Source organism: Lagenorhynchus albirostris, chromosome 11 (assembly GCF_949774975.1).
Source record: "Lagenorhynchus albirostris chromosome 11, mLagAlb1.1, whole genome shotgun sequence".
Taxonomy (NCBI): Eukaryota; Metazoa; Chordata; class Mammalia; order Artiodactyla; family Delphinidae; genus Lagenorhynchus; species Lagenorhynchus albirostris.
In genome coordinates, this window is record NC_083105.1 from 45,467,325 (window position 1) to 45,492,125 (window position 24,801).

Sequence of the window (24,801 nt, forward strand, 5' to 3'; positions counted from 1 at the left end):
TGATAAGAAAAATCACCTGACTGTAAAACCTTTTTTAAACTTTAAAACAGTTATAGTTAAAAATAACATTAATTGCCCCTAAAGTGTCCAACTATGACAAGAAAGATTTTCCTTAACGCAGATGCATTTAGTTGCATTATGGCAGTAAACACTGCAGTATGAGTTAACGGTGACATGACTTTTTTCCTAGTGGTGGAAGTTTGCTCTCTGATTTGAGAAGTGACACAGCGGGAAAGAGCAGAAGAAGACAGATCTGCATCAGTCTGTACTGAATCATCAATCATCCCAATGCTGCCCTGAATCCGAAACTCCCTGACTGAATAAGCTTATGCTATGCTGTGCAAAGGATATTTCTGTTACTAGTATATTAAGCACAACATCTGAAAAACAAAACAGAAAGCATATTTTTTAATGTTTTCATTAAAACATTTTTTAAAGGGATTTCTGGTGCAAAAACGGCACTATTACTTTGGCGATAGCTCTACTGGAAAGACAGATATTGTACTGGCTTGACCTCCAAGAACTGATGTTGAAGAACGTATGTTTATATTGAAAACGCCTGGTTGCTTCTCCCTGAGCAGAGGACAAGGGGTAAGAGGGTTGTGCTATGGATGTGTGTTTCAACACTGCTCTGGGCAACGTTTTATGTTCCAGAGGTACAGAACCTCGAGGCATCTGGCCACCTCTGGTCTTCATCCAGAAATCTAGATGGGATGGGTGGGTTTGGCCTATACTGGAGACAGCAAGACTGGATTATAATACCTTAGAAAATAGGACCTTCTTGCCTTACCCTCCTTCATTTCCAAGACCTCTGTCAGTCCACACAGCTTCTGAAGAAAAGCATGAGATTTGGCCCCAGGAAAATATGGTTTCATTAAACCGTATTTCTTATTAAAGAGCTCTGCATTTCTAAGATACCACTGGCCGTCAGGACTACAGATAAAATTGAAAGTCATATACACAAGTACATGTGCACATGCAAATTCAGTGAGCAAGTATTTAACATCCACCTTGCACAAAACACATTCAAGAAGTCTGTTGAAACTGTGAAGAATAGAGACCACAGATCCCCTAGAAGGAAGTGTCCGGGGAGGAAAAGCCAAACGAACTAAAGAGGAACTGGGGGTGGGCGGGTAGGATGCATATGACAGCTGAAAATCCAAAGCGCCCTCTGAACACCAGAAGGCTGACATCAGAGACGAGACCAGGCCAGACAAGGCCAAGGAGTGAGGGAAGGATACCTCCAACTCTCTTCTCCCTGCAGTGTGCCCAAGACCAGTTTAGGAAACACACTGGATCTCCACCGCCCCTCTCCAGCAAGAATCTTCTAGAGGCAAATCCAGAGATGCTCCTACCACTGTTCTGGTGCACTGTCCTCCCCCTCACTTTAGACATGCACAGCACACCCACACACAGGACAGTCCTGCAGGGACCTGCACCACTGCTTGCCAATTTCAGAGTGTATCTTCTTGATGTCACATTTAAGAAGTTCAAATATAACTCAGAACACATCACAGACTGACACTGTTTTTTAAGAGAGGGCAATGAGCTTTGCTACCATTAAGGTGAGACTATACTCAGGGTTTGTTACCCAAAGGAGGAAAACGTCTTCTTAGCACCATGTGAAGTGCAGTTGGGTCTCTCTCTTTTTCCTTCCCTCCCTCTGCCTCTGTCTCTGTCTCTGTCTCTGTCTCTGTCTCTCTCTTATTTTCATAAGGGGGAGGTGGGGACAAGCTTCACATTTCCTTTCCCTCCTCTCCTTCAGCTTCACAGTGAACAACCACTTTTTTCTTCTGAAATGATCTTCATTCCCAAAGCAAAACAGATGAGCAAAACAGGTTGCCCCTCCTGGGTGTGATTTATTCTGGTCCAAGTGACCTATCCTCACAGCCTCAACTGGTGTCTAAAATCCCACCATTAATGGTTCATGACTTTGCCTGAAGACACTGAATATATAAAAATGCCTTATTGATGGAGGGGTGTCCAGCAGCAGTTCTTGAAATCAAAGCAGAGCTGCAGGAAGCAGTGGAGGGGCTGCAGCCCTGCAGATGGAGGTGCTACCACCACACAGGGTGCAGCCGGGACTTCCCCTGTTCCCTTCACTCCACAGATCTCAGACTGAGCCTGGGACTCTGTGCATGTCTCAAAACCTGGCACCTTCTGGTGGCAGTGGCATTCACGGCTTCAGCCCACTGTGGACTCAGTTTTTACTTTATATGCCAGGTTCGGGGATCCACTCCAACCTCAGTCTGGATCTTCTTGTTCCCGTATTGCCTTTGCCAGCTGGCCTTGAGTTAATCACAGTCTGATGAAGGAGACTGACACATGAACAAATAATTACCATGCAGTGTTGTAAGTGTTAAAATACAAGTAAGGAAAAGTACTACAGGAATATCTAGCTCTGCCTGGGAAAGTCTTCACAGAAAAGGTTGCTACTGAGCTGTAATCCTGAGAATTAAAATGATTTCACAAGAGTCATTCCAGGCCAAATGAACCACCTGCGCTGGCTCACGCCTGTGCAAAGGCATGAACCAACAGGCTCATGGGGATGGTGAGAAGTCCAGTATGGCTGGAGCATAAGGTTTTGGAGGGGGTAGAAGGAGAGACAGAAGATGTGATTTGATGATATCAAACATTTTTGACTTTTTCCTTGTATGTAACAGGGAACCAACAGAGGTCAAACCAGGGAAGGCTACAGTCAGATTGGGGTTTTAGAAAGGAAACAAAGTCTACAGATTGCTTCTAAGAGAAAAATAATTGTCAGACAGAACAACAATGACCTGCCAAATTGCTTCTTCTCAAACAGTGGTTCTCACTGGGGAAGATGTGTCCCCCTGGGGACATCTGGCAGTTTCTGGAGACATCTTTGGTTGTCACACCTGGCACGGGTGGGAGTGTACTCTTGACGTCTAGCAGGTAGAGGCCAGGGATGCTGCTAAACATCCTACCACAACAAAGCACTATTTGGCTCAAAATATCAACAGTGCCAAGGTTGAGAAACCCTGTTCTAAAAGATAAAGTGGCCAGAGGGTGCAATATGACACAGACCACAATGGACTTCCCAGAGAAGCAAAGAGGAGAGCAGGAGATTGGGGGGATGGCTTCGCAAATTTTTCTCCTGCCACTATTCGCATGCCAGGTGATGCTCGCACACCCATGTAACTTAGAGCTCTGTCTCTTTCCCTGTCATTCCACTGAGTGAGAGGGATGCTCTTATTGGAATAACCTTGAATTTGACCCAATTGATTTTTTTTAAAGAAATCATTTGTAAACTTCAATACTCGATTAGTGACAAAGTTGCTTGCGATCACAGCTGATCAAAATAAGTAGCTATGCGACAACAGTGTGCAGAACCCCTGCCTCAGGCAGTGCTCCAAGGGAGAAAGAGCCTCACTTCTAGCAGAATCAGTGACCTTTCAATCCAGGTAGAAACACATGGAAAAGCAACTCTTCCCACCAAGAAAATCAGGAGTCACTGATTCTCCAGGACTTTCTCTACTGTCCTCCAGGCCAGAACCTCCCCAGGGAAGCGACCCAATCTACCACTGCTTTTTAAATTCAAGCCCCAGTACCTGACCAGTTTTAAAATGTAAAATGGTAAAAACAACCTATGTTTAACACCCCATATGTGTTGAGAGCTAGGCTATCAAAATACATTCTTCCCAGACTGAAGAGGAAAATAACAAAATTCTTTTTTCGGATGATGTATTTTCGCTGCTTTCACTCCCATTTCTAGCTGCCTCTTCAGGGCCCGCCTCTGTCTCATTAGTGCTGCCTCAACTACAACAGTTCAGCAATTAGAAGCAGTTACTTGGAAGCAGCGTACAAGCACCAAACACAGGAGCCAAGCTGAACTCCACAAATTGGAGAAGCTGCCCTCTTGGCTCTCAGCAGAGGAAATGGGACTGCATTTCAAAGACAATGCCTGCGAAAGTGCTTGGGCAGGAAACAGCACTCCCGATCTAGTGTTTCATAGATTCAAACTACAGCATGTGGCTGGGAAGAGACTTGGGACTTTGTTATACATACGGATTAAAGGGACCTTTACAGAGAATTGTGTTTGCACAGTGTATATCTGGAAGGACGCAGTGGAAACCGGTAGCGGTGGTTGCCCCTGGGGAGGATGCAACAGGTGTCAAGGGAGCAGAGGAGGGAAAAAAGTCACTGTTCAGACTGTGCCCTTTCGTAAGCTTTGAATGCTAAATCACGTGCACGTGTTACCTACTCATAAAATCATAACAATAATTTAAGAATCAAATGAATGATATAAAACCCACAAAAAGGAGCCTGCCAAAACAACCCCAAGGTAGTGAATCCCGAGTTTCCATGTTCTGACTTAGCTTCCTCTTGCCTGTGTGGTCAGAGGAGTCATGGAAGAAGAAAACACTCAGATCGATAGCAGGAGCTCTAATTCACTTCTGAACTCTCAGCCCTTATTTCCAACTGCCAGGGGCTTCTCCAACTGGAGGTCCCACCCATGGGCCCCTCAAAGACAGGATGCTCCAAACCCAAATCCTCCTCTTTGCTCCCTCTTTTATTCCCTCTTGCCTCCAAGCCTAATCCCCCTCCAATATTTTAGAAAAAAACTACCCATTCAGCTTCCCAATCTATTGATAAAAACCTTAGCATTAGGCTTCCCTGGTGGCGCAGTGGTTGAGAGTCCGCCTGCCGATGCAGGGGACACGGGTTCATGCCCTGGTCCAAGAAGATCCCACGTGCCGCGGAGCGGCTGGGCGGACTGACGCGCTAAGCCTGCGCGTCCGGAGCCTGTGCTCCGCAACGGGAGAGGCCCCAACAGTGAGAGGCCTGCGTACCGCAAAAAAAAAAAAAACAAAAACAAAAAACAAACCTTAGCATTGCCTTAGGGACCCTCTCATCTCCTGGCCCTCATTATTGTCACCAAATACTGTTAATTCCATCTTGATGATCTTTCTCAGAGGTGACCTCTCGTCCTATCCCACTGATGGCTTATAAACTGTATTCCTTCACTGGAATGGGAGCTCCTGCTGGTTTTCCAGCTAGTTCATTCTCCATACTTCCAAGTCCCCACCCTCATCATCCTTCTCAAAGACGATTACCTGATCATGCTTAGGAGCCTTGGACAGCTCCCTGCTGCCTACAGAATTAAGCCCAAAGGTCCTGTTTTGACAAATGACTGCTTACATTGTGGACAGAAGAGTCATTTCATCCCTAACACATACCTACGTTCTGGCCCCTCTAAAGTAACAAGCCTTGTTCATTTATGCTTCTTTTGTGCTTCCACATCTTTGTACTGGTTGTTTTCCTTGACTTGAAAGCTTTCCCCTCCCTCCCCACTCGGCTTTATCCAAAAAAGAAATTCCTACCCACCCTTCTAGACCCCCACTAATTTTTCACTTTCTCTGAAATGCCTTTCGGGACTGTTCCCTCCCCTTTGCTCCTCTGATACTCTGCACACACACATCCTTACAGGCCTAAACACATACTTTCATAATTATTTATGTTTCTATCTCCCCTGCCAGAATGCGGGAGGCTTTAAGAAAACAGCTGCTACATTTTATTCATCTTTGAATCCGCTGTACCTCCGTGCTAGCACTGCACATAAATGTTTGCTGAATGAATTGGTTGAAAGTACTTTGGTAAAAATGTAACACATTATTCCCCCAATTTTATAGACCTCTGTGGCTAAAATCTCATCTCTTTGCCCTCTCTCTCTGCATACATTTTGGCAGCTACCACGGGTCTCAGGAGGGCCAGTTATTCAAAGGCAACTAACAAAGTGTCTGCTATTTGTAAACCCTCTGGGCTAGAATTAGAGATTGCCTTTCTTAGCTCTGACAGCTCTCCTTTGAGCATTCATCCACTCTAAGAAGCATTTCTCTCCCAATGTCTGGAGTCCTATAAGTAACCTTTGTTTACCCTGAAAACACTTTCAGGGATGCTGAAAGGAGCTAAAAAAAGAAAAGAACTATGTAGTGACCCTGCCGGGTACCCAGCTGGTCAGTGAGCCTCTGTCCCCTAGGAAGAGGAGGGGGCTTCGGAGACTCAGCTCTAATCCCCGCCCACTTCTGTCACCATCAGCTACTTTACTGCTCTCTGCTCCCCAGTGAAGACCTTGGCAGCCCATTAATCATAAGACTATTCAGGTAAAACAGCATCATAAGCAAAGTGATAACCTCGGTGGCCTAAGGAACAGTGGTCTTTAGCGTTCCTGGACCCCATTTACTCTCAAGTGAAGTGAGCCCTGACCACTTTCCAATGTGGCGGTCTCCACCCAGCCCAGCTTTACAGTGTGGGTACTCACGGTTCCGGGGTGTAGAGGGGGTCCGAGCCATGGCGGATGTACTGAGTACAGTGGAACACTCTGTAGGCCAGTCCTGCCAGAAAGTCTCGAGGGCTCAGGTATCCAGCCACTGGTCTCACCGTGAAGCCAGACCTTTCTAAAGAGGCAACAGAAAGACTCAACTAAATATTAACCCGACAGGACTTGATGGTCCAAGCAGGGCTTCCTATTATTATAAGGTTGTTTTAGAAACAAAGTAATCAACGTCCTAAAACTCTTGACAATTGAATGACATACACTGTTAACAGCTATCATGTTTGTGGCTTCGGATGACTAAAATACACTCACGAATGATGGTTTCCAGGGGCATAAGACATTCATTAAAATGGAAAGAAAGGCAAAAACAACCTTTAAGGATTTAAATTCAGAGGTTGAATTAGGATAAGAAAGCTCAAATACACAGGAGAAGATTACAATCTAAAGTGATGTAAACTAAATTTTTGGTGGTGAGCGCAAGGTAGTGTACATAGAAGTAGAAATATAAGGTTGTACATGTGAAACTTATATAATATTCTAAACCAATGTGACTTCAATAAGAAATAACTTTTTTAAAATACATCAGATGCAAAAGACTACACATGTTGTGATTCTATTTATACGATGTCCAGAAGAGGAATATCTATAGATAGAAAGTAAATCAGTGGTTGCCCAGGGCTAGGGGTAGGAACAAGGATTGACCATAAAGGGGCAAAAGAAAACTTTTTGCAATGATGGAAACGTTGTAAAACTGAATTGCTGTAATGGTTACACAACTCTATAAATTTACTACCATCACTGAATTGTACAGTTACAGTGGGTAAATTTTATGTTATGTCAACTATACCTCAATGAATGAAGCTGCTAAAAAATATAAATAAATAAATAAATAAAGTGATGCTTACTACAGATTACCTGATATCTTTCTAAAGACACACCTAGATAGGGATTCTTTCTGCATGTATGTGGTCAGTGAACACAAAGCTAATTCACCCCCTTGACGGGCATCCTGGAATCAGTTCACACGACAGCTTTCTATTGTCAAAACCACCTAACCCCTTCATTCCACATTGCAATATCCCATTTCTGTGATATTATGAAAACAATTATATTAATTACCGCAGTTTGAAAAGGTACTCGAAGGCTCTGCATGCTTTGTTGGTTTATGGTAAGAGGAAGAAAACAAAATAACCAGAATACAATAAAATCTATGAAATCAGCCTAGACTGCTAACCCAGTTAAGGAGTGCTTAATACTTCCTGCTCATGAAGGCCCAGAAAATTTCAACAGGAGGGGCTCTTCTTCTGATATCAGCACTGTAAAGGCTCCCATTCTGAAAACCTCAGCTCATTAGAAGAGCATCTCAGAATGATTAGAAATGGTTTTGAAAGATAAAAACCAATTAAGCATATAAAACAAGTCCACTCTGGGATTCTGGGTAACTACAAGGAAATAACCCTGTTCTCAGGCCTCCTCAGACCTGTAATTCTAACAGTGTTCAGTTCATTCCAAAAGTTCTCAGGTGGATTGACTGCTCTCCACTGAAAATCAAAAAGATAAGTGTATTTTTTTCTTTTTGAATTTTATGTCAATTAAGCCAGTATCCCACATGTGGGGTACAGGGGAAGCATCCTTTAGTTTAATAGTTATGTATTTTATTTTCTTATAAATTTAAAAATATATGTATCTATCACATCAAGAAATTTGAATTTGTGACTACCATTGCTTAAAAGTTTCCTATTAAAATAAATTTGGTATTTTAAAAGTGAGTCAATTAAAAGAAATAAAAATACACACATTTACATTGTGCTTGCTGTGTACCAATGAATGATGCAAACTGAGTGCCCAGTACCCAGTTCATCAAAGGTGTGAAAATCAATAACAATAATAGTAGTAATAGTAACTAAAACTCTGCTATGCTTAATGTGTGTCAAGCAATAACTTTAGGGCTTTAAGGTATATCAATTAGTTTCCCCTCCCAACCCTGTAAGGTAGATAAAATTATTCTCTGTTTGCAGAGAGGAAACTGAGGCACAAAGAAGTTAAGGTAATTCATCTATCTAAGGTCACACAGCCAGGAACCAGCAGAGCCATGACTCAACCCCAGGCATTCTGCATCCAGAAACTGTACTGTACTGTACCCCTCATAAAAATATTAAGTTGGGTGACAGATAAAGCAAAACTTATGAGATGGTAATCTAATTCCTGGGGTTTGAGAAACAAAACAGTAAAAAGCATCCTCACATAGGAATAATCAAGACCATGGTAAATATGTAATACGCACATAACTCCATGGGAAACAAAGAGGGACATGCCAGAGGCAGGGCCGTTAGGGAGAATATAATCTAGTTAAACAACAGCATAAGGCATTATGCATTTAGGCGCTAATTAAATGACACTGATCACTGGTCCTCAATCTCTTTCTCTCGGTAACAAGTATCATGGATGACATCCACGCATGGGGCCCTCCCATCATGCTAAGTGTGGTTCTCAGTGGACCAGCTGTCAGGCCATGCCTACCTCTCTCCTGATACACACATGAGCTAGGATGAAACTGTGGTGGCTCTTATGATGAGGATTCATAAAGAAGGCAGGACTTGCTCTGAGCCTTGAAGAACAGGTAGAATCTGAGCAGGTGAAGGAATGGCTTGTCTAGCAAGGCACAGAGCCTAAGCAGTGGTATGAAGACCCACAGCTAGAACAGAGGGTTTGTGCGGTGCAGTCACAGCAGCAGACATACTTGGAAAGCTGAGTCAGGGCCGTGAGTTGAGGCTGAGCAGTTCAGAACGTGCGCATACAAACCAGAGGCCAGCAAACTATGGCCTGTAGTCCAAATCCGGGTTGCCGCCTGTTTGTGTACACCTGTGAGCTAAGAATAGTTTTTACATTTTTTTGGCCACGCCGCACGGCTGGTAGGGATCTCAGTTCCCCGACCAGGGATTTCATCCAGGGCCATGGCAATGAAAGCCCGGAATCCTAACTACTAGGCCACCAAGGAACTCCCTTTAATTTTTTTTTTTTGCGGTACGCAGGCCTCTCACTGCTGTGGCCTCTCCCGTTGCGGAGCACAGGCTCCAGACGCACAGGCTCAGCGGCCATGGCTCACGGGCCCAGCCGCTCCATGGCACGTGGGATCCTCCTGGACCGGGGCACGAACCCGTGTCCTCTGCATCGGCAGGCGGACTCTCAACCACTGCGCCACCAGGGAAGCCCTCCCTTTACATTTTTTTAATGGTCACATTTGAACGGTTATAATAAGTACCTACCTAATAGCCTCGATTTTGCCTCTTGGCCCACAAAGTCTAAAATATTGACTATCTATGTGGCCTTTTACAAAAAAATAAAAAGTTCGCCAACCCCAGTAAAATCAAAGGGGAGCCACTGATAGCTTCTGAGCAGAGATGTCAGGAACGAAGAGATGCTTTAGGAAGCTTCATCTGGAAACAGTGGGCAGGCGAGTACAGAGGAGAAGAAACAGGTGTCAAGGATGCAGTGATGGGGACCTCAATGTGGATGGTAGCAGTGGAATGGAAAGAAAAGGACAGGTTCACTATGGGTCACAAAGCTAGAAGTGGCAATACCTGGAGACTGGGGTAAGCTCAGTCCTAATTAGGCCCTCCTAATAAGCCCCTACCCTAATGCCCTGAACCTGGGAATATGTTCCTTTAGATGGCAAAATGGACTTTACAGATGTGATTCAGTTAAGGGTCTTGAGCTGGGGAGATCATCCCAGATTATCTCGGTGGGGCTGATATAATCACAAGCATTCTTATAAGAGGGAGGCAGGAGGGTCAGAGTCAGAGGACTTGTGACAATGGAAGCAAAGGCTGGAGTGAGGTAAGAAAGGAGCCACGAGGCAAGGCATTGTGGGTAGAGACTCTAGAAGCTGAAAAGGCAAGGGAACAGAAGCCTTCAGAAAGAACACAGCCTTGCCAACTCCTTGATTTTAGACTTCTAATCTCCAGAACTGTAAGATAATACATTCATGTTAAGTCACTAAGTTTGTGGTAATGTGTTACAGCTGAATAAGCAGCTTATACAAAGGCTGATTAAGTGTGGCAGGCAGGGGAGTGGGGGTAGGACTTCAGAGGAGGAGTGTAACCAAGCAGAACCCTAGGAGGCGGCTTCCCTGGTGGCGCAGTGGTTGGGAATCCGCCTGCCAATGCAGGGGACACGGCTTCGAGCCCTGGTCCGGGAAGATCCCACATGCCGCAGAGCAACTAAGCCCGTGCACCACAACTACTGAGCCTGCGCTCTAGAGCCCGCGAGCCACAACTACTGAATCCCACACACCTAAAGCCCGTGCTCCGCAACAAGAGAAGCCACCGCAGTGAGAAGCCCGCGCACCGCAACGAAGAGTAGCCCCCGCTCGCCCTAACTAGAGAAAAGCCCATGCGCAGCAACGAAGACCCAACGCAGCCAAAAATAAATTAATTAAATTAAATTTTTAAAAAAGAATAAATTTAATCAGAAGTGAGAAAATGCAGAAAGAAAGGAAAACAGTCAAGCAAGACAAAATAATAATACTTTAGCCATTAAACAAAGTCAAGGACCTTTAGTTCTTCCTCAAGGACTATATAGATAATATTCTGAGCCACGTCCTTTGAGCTGTTTTGCAGATACTGAAACCCACACCAGGTGGAAGAAGTTAACTGTATGCTGTCCACAAGCTCTAGACCCCAGACCGGCTGGAGCCAGAAGGTTGATGATGCTGGCTCCCAATTAAGTCCCCACCGACCAATCAGAAGAACGTCCACGAGCCGACCACGCCCTGCTCCTCGAACACTGTAAGACTGCTCGCTACCCCCTCCAGGGCGGGCACACAGTCTTGAGGGCGTTAGCCCGCTGTGGCCCCCTTTACCCGGCAAAGCAATAAACCTCTTCTTTTCTACTTCACCCCGAACTCTGTCTCCGTGTTTCTATTCGGCACCAGTGAACAGAGGCCAAGTTTCGGCAACAGGAATCCCTAGAGCCTGATGAGTCTAGAGAATCTATCATCACCGATAGAAAGTGAGGAAAGGAGTTCCAGGGAAAGAGGTAGGTGGCAAGGCTTTAGCTTTTAGAACTGTTGTGCTTGAAATGGGGAAGAGAGAGAAAAGAGGAGAACCCGAGGACTTACCCGCCGTGAAGGACACCGAAGGAAGTATGGCCGCTGTAAAACTTCACCTCCACCCCCATCCTCGCAAGAGCCTGAAGTTTTCCCAGTTGCTGTCCCAGGAGGGTCAGTGAGGAGAGTGACCACACAGAGAACGTGGACGCCAAGGGACTCTGCTTCACCTCGCTCCCTGCTCTCACACCAGCACTACCGTTCCGGGCACGATTTATACTTTACAATAGCGATCTGATTAACTGACTGCCCTCCTCCCCAGAGGAAAGTCACAATGCTCAACATTATCCGTGATATTTCTTCATCCAGTACATAATTCTTAGCAAAGCAAATACAAAGCTACCTTTGAGATCATTCCATGCCTATGTAGCCCAACAGAGTCGTTCCCGGATCAGAAAAAGCTCAAAGCTGAACTTGCAAATGTCGGTTGGGGTTCGCTGTATAAAACAGCCCACCGGAGAGACCTCACCAAGGCCCTGGGCTGGGTGAAGAGCTGAGTCCATCTCCCCGCCCAGAGGCCCTGCTCTGCTTCCCACAGGTGGCCCAGGTAACTGCTGGTGCAGTGCTCCTCTTTTTAAATCAGAGGGAGCTCTTAATTGGAAAAAGGGCGATTGCTGCCACGTGTGTCCTTAGACGGCCCAAGAGGATGTGCGGTAGGAAGAGAGAGCCCGTGTGAAGCTTACCTTTCAGAAAAACCGAGACGTCTTCAAGTTGGGGCACGTTGTCCTCCCTGTAGCCACAGTATTTAGTCAGCAGAGGGAAGTTTTTCAAATACTCCCGGCAAGCATGAGTAGGATAGAGTTTGGAGAGCTCTCGGAACACAACACCCCAAGTTTTAGTTTCTTCCTCTGTGTACTCCACTCTGGGGATGGGCTGACCACTAGGCAGGAGAGAAGAGAAATGAATGAATCTGGCTCTGGGTCACTGGGCTAAGTGTTTTCTCACCTTCATACCCATGTGAGTCAGATTCCTGTAAAGTGGGATCCCTGAGTGTCCAAAAGGATCCCACGAAGTGTTATTTTTTGAAGAAAATGCTAACCTTCTAATTTTGTGTATGTGTTTAAACTTTCATATAAATGATTTAAGTTACGTCTTCACACATCCTTATGGACATTTGATAAGATTCTTGTTCTGACACTGGGATCAGTAACAAGAGTTCCGGGTTGGAAGGAAATGGTTTAGGTCCAAAGCTGTGCTCTGAGAACCTTTTCTGCAATCACCTGACAACAGTAATAAATGGATGTTGTCTTTTGAAAATAAAATTGCCTGTGGGTCCCCTTTGTCCTTTGTAGGGAACTCACCCCAATCTCCTAGTGTAATTTTGAGGTTATTTGTTCAGTGAGAGAAATGTCTGAGAAATACTAAAAGCCTATGCCAAACTTAAGTGAGAGTTTTGCAAAGTGCAAAATTGGAACATTTATTATACATCATGCTGAGAGGTGCACACATTAAGCCCTGTCAGTTAGAAGAGAGGTCAGCAAACTTTTTCCATAAAGGTCTAAAAGGTAAATATTTTAAGCTTGTGCGCCATACAGTCTCTATCAAAACTGCCCACGTCTGCCACTATATCTTGAAAACAGCCACAGATAATATGTAAACACATGAACATAGCTATGTTCTAATAAAACTTGCATTACAAAAACAGACCAGATTCAGCCTGTAAGTCATAGGGAGCCAGTGCCTGGTTTGGAATATTGAGAGGCAGCCCTGGACTGGGGTGGTCAGGGAGAGCTTCCTTGGAGAAGGTACAACTTAAGCTGAGACTTGCTGGCCAGGCAGGATCTGCAGGTGACCTGACAGAAGGAAAGGTGAGTTTTAAAATGCTCTTCTAACAGCAGCCAGCAGCCATGAGCAGGGACCATAGCTCCCGAGGCCACGTGAGGTCAGGAGGAAGGAGAGAAGATGTACACGTGCTTTTGCAAACTATGGCTTGAAGAGCCAGAATCTGAATTTAGCCTCTGATTAAGAAACCTATCCTGAAAGTGAAAACTTCTCATGACCCGCTCAACAGTAACCTGCAGTAGTCCCCCACTGCCCTCCCTGGCCACTTGTCACAGATTCTGCCCCTGCAGTCAGCAAAGACCCACACGACAAATGGAAGTCCAATATATGCACATAAACCTAGGGATTCTGCCCCTGTGAGCTATGTAATCCAGTAACCCAGCCTGCATAGGCAGCAACTGGCCCTCAGGGCTGCTGCAGCCTCAGGCACCTTCAGCAAGCTGGGGTCATTCAGAAGTGCCCCCTTAGGTAGAAAAAAGGGCAGGAGGACAGTAACAAGATCAGGCTCATAAGCAGAGCCCTGTCCCCAGCCCTCTGCACACTTCAAAGTATTCTTACCGAAATCTTTTCTGTTGAAGGTTCAGGTCCAAATGTGATTCCTACTGCCTCAAATTATTTTTACCGAAAAAAATTAACTGCAGTATATGAGGGATGAGTGAACAACACGTACTGAAGAAAAAAACAAATTAACATTTATTTTCTCTACGTATCAAGACTAGGGCTTATGACAAACCGAATTAGAACAAGATTAGCCTTGTTTAAATATGGCTGTTGATAACAAATAAAAAATTACAACCCGACAAATATTTGCTGAGAAGATCAAGACCGCTAAGGCTTAGCCTCTGTGATGAATTTAGAAGAAAGCTGGAAATGGAAAGATAAAAATAGAAAGGATGTAAGGAAATAAAAACATGAACGGTCTGCCTCTGGTACCAGAAAATTCAACAAAATCAATTTGAGTTGGGGAAGCCAATAAAGCTGATAAGGGCTGTGCACAATCAGAAGGTGGAAAGTGATGAGGCTGAAACAATAAATGAAATACTGAGAAGCCATTTGAAAAGAATCATTAGGTCAAACCTTCCCCTTCGATATCAGCCTGCAAACATGCAGCGTTTCAAAGGGGAACTGACTGTAGACAACAGGAAGCTGCAGAAGAAAGACGAGTGTGAGTCTGGGTAGGAAGAAGGAGTTATACAGACCTTCCTCCACTTACAATGGGGTTACCTTGTGATAAACCCAACATAAGTTGAAAATATCATCAGTCGAAAATGCCTTTAATACACCTAACATACCAAACATCATGGCTCAGCCTAGCCTACCTTAAACGTACCCAGAACACTTACATTAGCCTACAGCTGGGCAGACTCATCTAACACAAAGCCTATTTTATAATAAAGTGTTGACTATCTCATGTACTTTATGGAATACCGTACTGAAAGTGAAAAACAGAATGGTTGCCTAGCTACAGAATGATTGTAGGTGTATCAGTTGTTCACCCTGGCGATCGAGGGGGGGCTGACCATGGCTCCCTGCCGCGGTTCAGCATCACAAGAGAGAATTACACCGCATAGTGCACTGAAAAAAAAGATCCAAATTCGAAGTACGTTTCTACTGAACGCATTTCACTTTCACACCATGGCGAAGCGGAATCATCCTAAGACGGGCCTGTCAGTACGTATCTGTTACTTAATAATGAATTCCTAGCATCACAACCTTGGGAATACAAATGACCACGCATACAGTCTCATCTGTTTCCACTTGTCTGTCCTGCCTGGGTAACTAATGAGCCTGCTCTTTAAGTTAATAGCTGGTACAGTGCCCTGCAGCTACCCTGAACGGGTCTGACTGGTCACGCCAAGAGATTTCTCACACTGCTCTGACCCCCATATCCCGGGTAACTATTTAAGGTAAATGTTTAAAAATCAACTTCACACAAAGTAAAGGCTACTTTTATCCATTTAATTTCTGTTAAAAAAATATCCCAAATACAGAAAAAATAAGAAATTTCCCACTTTTCCATGTAGTTAATCAAGGTATATAATAATAGTTCATCTTTGAGAACTTACTATTGGCCAGACACTTTTTTAAAGTTAAGTGTTTTTATATAACTTAGCCCATTTGATTCTCACAACTCCATTGAGGTAGACCCCCCCCCATTTTACAGATAAGGATTTTAAGGCTCAGAGAAACTAAGCCATTTGACTAAACTCATGGTGCCAAGCTTAAAACCCAGTCTGTCAGGCTCAGGACCAGCTGTGGTCCTAACTGATTAGTGTACACCAATGAAATAAAAAATGTATCCCAGGCACCAGCTAAGTTTCACATACCAAATTAAAATAAGGCTTATAGGTATATGTACTTATATATAGAAAATCTCGTATACAATCATGTAATTATGATACTCGCATGTATTTGTATAGATCTCATAAAATACTTTCATATTTCTTCACTCCTTTAACCTTCTCAGTAAGACCGGTAGGTAGTGCTTGGGGTACCAGGAATGCAGGGACACCTATTTTTTTAAAACTTTGAGATTTGACATTTGGAAAAATAAAAATTGTCATGAGAAAAATCAAAATGTGTTGCACTTCTCTGTCCTTGTTGTGGGTTAGTGGGCTTTTTGTGAATTATACATGAGAAGAATGACAGAGGCGTGTCCTGATCTTTCTAGGGCCTAGGACATATACCCACATATCATTATGCATCTATCTCTGAGTACATGCCATAACATGTATGTAATAAGCATCATATCCCAGTGTCCTAAAACTGCTCTGGCCTACAACTAAAGTCACTTAAGTACTCCACATTCTAGAGAAAGCTCTCAGCAGTTGGAGCCAACCATCTCCCTGCAGGGCTTGTGAAGAAACGGCAGAAATGGCTCTACCACCAACAAACCCCCCTTGTACTACCCTTCCCACCCCATCCCCAAACTTCACCGACCAGTCCAACAGGGAATCAGACATGCAGGATTGTGGGGAAGGCTGGGGTGAGAAGCAAAGGCCCCGTTCCTTCTCCTTGGAGGGGGGAAGGCTGTGCCACAAGAATCACTTGTAAGGACTGCAGGCGCCCTCAAGAAGCAGGGTCTGGCCTCTCCTTTCCCATCTGGACGCTTGCGTAGCAGCAGGACGCCCTGCTCCCCCTGGTGCTGTCACCAGACTGGAGCAACAGAGACAGGCCCTGGGAGAGCGTCTGGAAGCCCAGGAGTACGGCGTGCTATGGGGGAGATGAGGGGACCCTTGACAGGTGTCCTCTGAAACTTGAGGTTTGTGTGAACATGCAGCCTGATGCCCAGTGAAATCTAGAAATTCCCATGGGACCCAATGTGGTGTGCCTGGTAGGAAGATGGGGAGGCCCCACCCCATCCAGGTCTGCTCAGTTCTCAGGAGACAGAAGAATGCTCAGGGGCTCCCCTCATCCCTGGCGAGGAAGTACTAAAGGCCAGGTGCATGAGGGGTACCCAAGTTACGATGTGGCCAACCTGGAGAAAAGGATGATGTTGTGAGCACTGAAAGGCCAAGGGAGGACAGGAAGCTTATCTGCAGGGGTGGAAGTGGAGGAAATGGTCTTACCCCAAGAAGACTACACACAACACTATGCAGAGACCATTTCAACAGAGACCACCGCATCAGAAAGAACCTGTCCAAACCAGGGTGAGAGTGGCCAGAGGCCTGCCCACCCCGACATTCTCACGATCCTGCCAAAAGCCCTCAGCCTCCTCTCAGCTCCCAACTCCAGAGGAACTAGGTCCTAGAAGAGAGAAGGAAAGGTATCTCAGAACCATACACACACACACACACACACACACACACACACACACACACTCCAAAGAACTGAGGAGGAAGAGAATACACTTTGAATCAAATTTAGGATTAATCTTTTTTTAAATGAATGGGACTAGGTCTTAAATACCCCAATGAGACTCTACTAATAATTGAAAATGAAAGGAAATTAGTTGTTGCTAAGGAACTTGCTTCCCAGCAGGAAAGTAGGATTCAACACAATACAGTGGAAAGCAGTGAGTAGGGAAAATAAAACCATTTTACGTTGGTATAAACCCCAACAAGATGAGACTCCTCAACAAACTAATTACAAGTGAATATTATCATTAGATCTCTAGGGAATCTCCTCCACTTACATGGAATTAGTTGGGCTTCCAGAATTCTTAACACCCACCAAAATTATTATTCACAGATTCCTAATTTACTGGAGAAAAACAGATGTGACTTTCAGCAGTTTCCACGCAGCGCAGATTCTGCCCTCTTGCCAAAGAATGGCAAACTAAGACTTTACAAACACGACAGGGAACCATTGCTCAGTGAAGACAGTACAAGGAAAAGGGCTGAAACCTTCACTGTCAGGATTTAGCTCGACAATAGGAAAAGCTTCCCGGTGCAACATGTGACTAAGAGATGACTAAGAACTTTCTCTGGAAATACTGAAGACTGTGGGAGGCATCTTTCTGCCTGTAAGGTTAAATCCCACTCTTCCTAGAGGCAGGGCGATGATTCTGAAAAAGCTGCGCATTCCCTGCAGAGAGGAGAAAGTAGAAAGTGCATAGACAAACCTAACTGGGGGCAGGTACCGATAGAGTTACTCTATGTTAAGTCCTGAGCTTGTTAGAACAATGCTGTGTAACAAACACATTTTTACACTGAAATCCAGGGACATAAACCCCACTGGGGCTGAAATTATGGGAGTTCTCTCTCCAGCCAGATGAATAAGCAATAATGCTTTTGTTTTAATTATTTGTTTGATCTTCTCCTCCAGCAGGTCCAACAGCAAGGTCCTTTTCTTATACATATTTTTTTTTAATTTGGGGAACTGGAAAACCTTTGATTATGGTGGTACAGCCTGGCTACCTCCTGGAGTCCTTGCTGCTAGAATTCCTAATGTGAGATGCAGTTTCTCTGCTTGTGTTATCTTTAAAGGAACTCCAGTGCGGGGAAGCAATTCCCCTATTCAGTGGAGGAAGACGAGACAGGCTGAAGTTGATAGTATTTACATCAAGATGGCAAGACTGACTGAATCACAGTGCAGACTGTGTTCTTTGGAAACAGTTGGATTTCCTCAGTGGCAAGGACTAAACAGAGCAGAAGGGAAACTGAGAATTGGTTGAGCGGGGACCAGTGAATCTCGTAGAAACAGTTAGGAATGAACTCATTTTCTATTTTATTTCATTACATGTTCCTCCGGGCTGGAGATGCCTCACTTATTCAAGACCTGTTTATCTGCCTGTAATAAACCGTCCCTTTCATCTCCGCCTCAGCTTTTCTCTCCTTCCCCACTTTAGGCATTTCTCTTGTGATTGACACTTCTACCTGGGGGTGCCGAAGGGAAATGAGAACAGGAAATATGTAAAAATCCACCATCTTCGCAACTCATTAGCAATTAGCGGCTCCTCTAAGGGTTTGGACAAAGCCTTTGGAGAACGATTATTGGAACATGAAGGCAGGAGGTCTCTGTTCTTCCTCGAATTATGAGACGTGTGTGCTGCACTCCTCAATGGGCATACCCTGAATTCTGCATCATTTCCAGGGAGCTATCTATAATTCACCCTCTCCTCATTCTAGAAAGCACATAAGAATACAGAAAAGTGAGACTGACATGATTCCAACGCTTTTCTAAAAATAATCTTACCAAAACCAGACAAGGATGTCACAAAGAAAGAAAACTACAGGCCAATATCACTGATGAACATAGATGCAAAAATCCTCAACAAAATACTAGCAAACAGAATCCAACAGCACATTAAAAGGATCATACACCATGATCAAGTGGGGTTTATTCCAGGAATGCAAGGATTCTTCAATATACGCAAATCTATCAATGTGATAAACCATATTAACAAACTGAAGGAGAAAAACCATATGATCATCTCAATAGATGCAGAGAAAGCTTTTGACAAAATTCAACACCCATTTATGATAAAAACCCTCCAGAAAGTAGGCATAGAGGGAACTTTCCTCAACATAATAAAGGCCATATATGACAAGCCCACAGCAAACATCATCCTCAATGGTGAAAAACTGAAAGCATTTCCACTAAGATCAGGAACAAGACAAGGTTGCCCACTCTCACCACTCTTATTCAACATAGTTTTGGAAGTTTTAGCCACAGCAATCAGAGAAGAAAAGGAAATAAAAGGAATCCAAATCGGAAAAGAAGAAGTAAAGCTGTCACTGTTTGCAGATGACATGATCCTATACATAGAGAACCCTAAAGATGCTACCAGAAAACTACTAGAGCTAATCAATGAATTTGGTAAAGTGGCAGGATACAAAATTAATGCACAGAAATCTCTGGCATTCCTATATACTAATGATGAAAAATCTGAAAGTGAAATCAAGAAAACACTCCCATTTACCATGGCAACAAAAAGAATAAAATATCTAGGAATAAACCTACCTAAGGAGACAAAAGATCTGTATGCAGAAAATTATAAGACACTGATGAAAGAAATTAAAGACGATACAAATAGATGGAGAGATATACCATGTTCTTGGATTGGAAGAATCAACATTGTGAAAATGACTCTACTACCGAAAGCAATCTATAGATTCAATGCAATCCCTATCAAACTACCACTGGCATTTTTCACAGAACTAGAACAAAAAATTTTGCAATTTGTATGGAAACACAAAAGACCCCGAATAGCCAAAGCAATTTTGAGAACGAAAGAAGGAACTGGAGGAATCAGGCTCCCAGACTTCAGACTATACTACAAAGCTACAGTTATCAAGACGGTATGGTACTGGCACAAAAACAGAAAGATAGATCAATGGAACAGGATAGAAAGCCCAGAGATAAACCCACGCACATATGGTCACCTTATCTTTGACAAAGGAGGCAGAAATGTACAGTGGAGAAAGGACAGCCTATTCAATAAGTGGTGCTGGGAAAACTGGACAGCTACATGTAAAGGTATGAAATTAGATCACTCCCTAACACCATACACAAAAATAAGCTCAAAATGGATTAAAGACCTAAATGTAAGGCCAGAAACTATCAAACTCTTAGAGGAAAACATAGGCAGAACACTCTATGACATAAATCACAGCAAGGTCCTTTTTGACCCACCTCCTAGAGAAATGGAAATAAAAACAAGAGTAAACAAATGGGACCTAATGAAACTTAAAAGCTTTTGCGCAGCAAAGGAAACCATAAAGAAGACCAAAAGACAACCCTCAGAATGGGAGAAAATATTTGCAAATGAAGCAACTGACAAAGGATTGATCTCCAAAATTTATAAGCAGCTCATGCAGCTTAATAACAAAAAAACAAACAACCCAATCCAAAAATGGGCAGAAGACCTAAATAGACATTTCTCCAAAGAAGATATACAGAGTGCCAACAAACACATGAAAGAATGCTCAACATCACTAATCATGAGAGAAATGCAAATCAAAACTACAATGAGATATCATCTCACACCAGTCAGAATGGCCATCATCAAAAAATCTAGAAACAATAAATGCTGGAGAGGGTGTGGAGAAAAGGGAACCCTCTTGCACTGTTGGTGGGAATGTAAATTGATACAGCCACTGTGGAGAACAGTATGGAGGTTCCTTAAAAAGCTACAAATAGAACTACCATATGACCCAGCAATCCCACTACTGGGCATATACCCTGAGAAAACCATAATTCAAAAAGAGTCATGTACCAAAATGTTCATTGCAGCTCTATTTACAATAGCCCGGAGATGGAAACAACCTAAGTGCCCATCATCAGATGAATGGATAAAGAAGATGTGGCACATATATACAATGGAATATTACTCAGCCATAAAAAGAGACGAAATTGAGCTATTTGTAATGAGGTGGATAGACCTAGAGTCTGTCATACAGAGTGAAGTAAGTCAGAAAGAGAGAGACAAATACCGTATGCTAACACATATATATGGAATTTAAAAAAAAAAAATGTCATGAAAAACCTAGGGGTGAAACAGGAATAAAGACACAGACTTACTAGAGAATGGACTTGAGGTTATGGGGAGGGGGAAGGGTAAACGGTGACAAAGCGATAAAGAGGCATGGACATATATACACTACCAAACGTAAGGTAAATAGCTAGTGGGAAGCAGCCGCATAGCACAGGGAGATCAGCTCGGTGCTTTGTGACCGCCTGGAGGGGTGGGATAGGGAGGGTGGGAGGGAGGGAGACGCAAGCGGGAAGAGATATGGGAATATATGTATGTATATAACTGATTCATTTTGTTGTGAAGCTGAAGCTAACATACCATTGTAAAGCAATTATACTCCAATAAAGATGTTAAAAAAATAAATAAATAAAAAAATAAAAATAAAAATAATCTTGATTTTGATCTAATGTAATTTTAAAAAGGAAACATTCATCATTCACAAAACTTAATTATTACCCAGCATTTGTTATACTTCTAACAACGGAGGTGACACACCAATGTGTAGAAATTTCAATCAGTACTGAGTACTGACTCTTACCCATAGCCAGTGACGTAATGTCACCTAGTACTATGCTGGCTGGTACCCGCTTCATAAATAGTATCATCTGCAGCCAGGTGTCGCCAGAGTAGAGCCATATAGTCAATAAGTGTTCCACAAGACGATGGCTTACGCCTTTGAGACTGGAAAAAATTGTTGCTACAAGCCAGAAAAAAAAATCCCCAGTAGAGTGGATGAATTCCATTAAAGTTTAACCAGAAAGCAAATGCCACTTTTATCTACTGATTTTTAAGAGTCAGTGAGAAAAGTCTAAGGCTCTCGAATATGATAAAATTACACTTCAGAATTCAGACCATAGAGGACACTCAATAACTTTATGATAAAATACTATCAGTAATACTCAGGGGAAAAGAACAAGTAAAATGTCCAAAATTACTATTCTGCTAAATCTATCCCCCCATTACCATGTACACTCCTTGAAGACAGGGATTTTTGTTTGCTTTGTTCATTTTCATATCCCTGCCCCGCAGAATTAAGCCTAGAACAGATAGGTGTTCAATAAATAATATTCATTGAATATGTAAATCAACCGATCAGACCAAAACAAGCCACGCACTTAAAGTTTGAGAAAAAAGTATAATTGTTTATCAGGAAGTCTGGCAGATAGGCATTTGTCTTACCTCATCCCTACCTCATGTATTTTAATTGCTATGGAAAAAGCAACTCTTAAAAGACTAAGATTTTAAGAAGTTTTCTGGTAACTTCCGATTAACCTTATGTCCTGCTTACTTTACAGGTAGGGGTTTCTCTTTTCTAATTTTCTCATTCAGGTTTTCTAGGTATTGTCACCCATCACACTTATAGCCAAAATTTTCACCTGGAAAGAAAGCAGTCTATGCAAACCCAAAGGGACATAAATAAACACAGAGATGTTTCCTTGGCTAGATATCTTAATGAATGAACTCTCAAAGCCACAGGCACGATGATTAAATGCTATTTTTCAAAAAGGAAACTCACAAACCAAATCTTGAGCTATACCAAGATTTGAAACCATTCAAGTTATCTGACATTAAGTGGCTTGATAAGGGGTTCATTTGATGAGGAGATTGGGCAGACTGGGACAGCTAAATTACACCAGAAAGAAAACGTAAAGGCACAAACTCATTTTCAGCAAGTCCCCTAGGCTAGTCAGGTAAAGAGCATTTATGATCACATATTTTATTTGCTTTTGCAAATGAGTTTTGCGCACCTGAATTTTCGTAAATGAGTCTATGGGCCCTAAGGAACTTTCAGATGGTAGCAAACAGAAACGTTAGTTTGTTTTGGTCACATTGTTAATATTGGTGCTGCCTTTACAAGAGACAAAATGAAAATAAACTACTGCACCTAGGGAGCCTCAGGGAGAGGGAAGATTTAACTCCTGGAAATTATTTGTTTTTATTTGTCCTGTGCACCCCAGGATAGGGCTTCTCACCATCTTCTCACCTTGCAGAAAGCCCTTGTCACATTCTAGAGGAGTGATTTTCTTCTGCCAAAACTACCATGAAATTAAATATGAACAGCAGCAACAGTGGGTCTAACATTCACCAACACGTGCATGCTCAACATATACAAGGGGAACTCGGGGAATGCAATCCAGAAAAGAACTAAGCGTTAAGAGCAGCCAACAATCTCAGGCCACTAGGATGAAGAGACACAGGCTAGGGTCTCCAAGAACTCCAAGTTCAATCCCATGTATCTTGCATCTTGATCAACAGGGACCAAATGTTGCTGACCACTGGGCCCTGACCTCCCTCTTTCGGTAGCAGATGAGGGAATGCAGTTTTCCTACAGTTCACAGGCCTAATAATAGCATCCATCCATCCATCCATCTAACTGTAGCAATAACAATAATATAATAGCACATGACATGGATTTTGTCATATAGTGCTCACCTTATACAGCAATTAAATGACTGTTTATGGTTGCGACTGAGGCTTATAGACATAGTCATCTATCCAAGATGAAACAGCTAGTAAGTGGCATAGCAGGTACTTGGATTCAGGAAGCCTAGCTCTAGAGACCCCACTCTAAACCAACACACCTCAGAGCAAGGTCTTGAGTACCTAGCATTGAGTTTGGCCTCTGTTTCCTCATTTGAAACTGAGGGAAGTAAGACAACCACACAACACAGAGTATCAGATGAGACATCATCAGCCAAGTGCCAGGGCCAATGCCTAGTACCTAACAGGTACTCGATATAGTTGGTTCACTTCCTCCAGGTATATAGAAACGAAAAAAAAAAATGTCATCACTTCCCTGCAGGGTCGGGAATAGGTCTGGAGATAAAAAACCACATTCTTCCGTATAAATCCATTCACCTCTGAGACATTACTTGTGAAAGTAATTTTAATCCTTCATGTTTGTGGAAATCATTTCAAAGTAAAAATACTCATACCTCATTCTCCGTGAAAGACATTAGAATTTGGTGCAACTTCTGTCCTTGTCAGTAAGCCACATTGTGTTAATGTTTTCCACAGCTGTGGGAGCCGTGCTATAATCAGACAACATCCTACTGAGGCACTGACGCACATCTAAAAAACCCACCAAGCCCCGAAAATGGAACGGAGAAACCTTTTCCAAATCAATTTTCCCTTTTGTCTTTCTTCGCGACTCTCAGGCTCCCTTCCTTTTCAGCCATTGAGTTAAACTCTAGGTAGAGAGAAACATTTGGCATGAAAATGATTCTCCCATAAAGCCTGACATCTTTTAAATACTTACAAGCACTGTGCATTTCAAATATGCAGAGAATTCTATACAGAGAATAACTTTCTAGAAACCCATGTCATTTAATTCTGTTGCTCTTGTTTTCAACTTGTGCATAATACCACTTATGTCAAATGGAAGTAGCTATGCAGATTTTCTTTTAAGAAAACCAAAAGAAAAAAGTGTTGCCTCTTGGGCAGAAAAAATATTTAGATTCTGCAAGAGAGGGACTCCTGAAATCCCTCATGTGACCTTCCTCAGAAACTATTCAAGTCATCTGGGAAATGACCCTAGCACCACGAATATTTGGGTTTGTTCTGCTTTGCAATTTATCGCTCCATTTCAAAGAAATTAAAGCATCAACAACTGGTGCTTATGCAGGACTCACAAAGTACCTCAACAGCCGCATACATCTCAGCTTCGTTCAAAAGCTGGGAAAGCAAATCAATGGA

The 24,801-nt window shown here is 43.1% G+C and overlaps 1 protein-coding gene across 3 annotated transcripts in view; it reads right to left on the reverse strand.

The window, feature by feature from the left end:
* The window catches only part of TPH2 (tryptophan hydroxylase 2), a 107,822-nt gene that overhangs the window by 48,570 nt on the left and 34,451 nt on the right, over window positions 1-24,801 (reverse strand). For all 3 annotated transcript variants that reach the window (XM_060164568.1, XM_060164567.1, XM_060164566.1), the window contains 2 exons: window positions 12,089-12,285; window positions 6,284-6,419 (listed from right to left, as the gene is read on the reverse strand). In XM_060164568.1, the coding sequence (XP_060020551.1) occupies window positions 6,284-6,419; window positions 12,089-12,285 (333 nt within the window). The remainder of the gene's footprint in view (window positions 1-6,283; window positions 6,420-12,088; window positions 12,286-24,801) is intronic.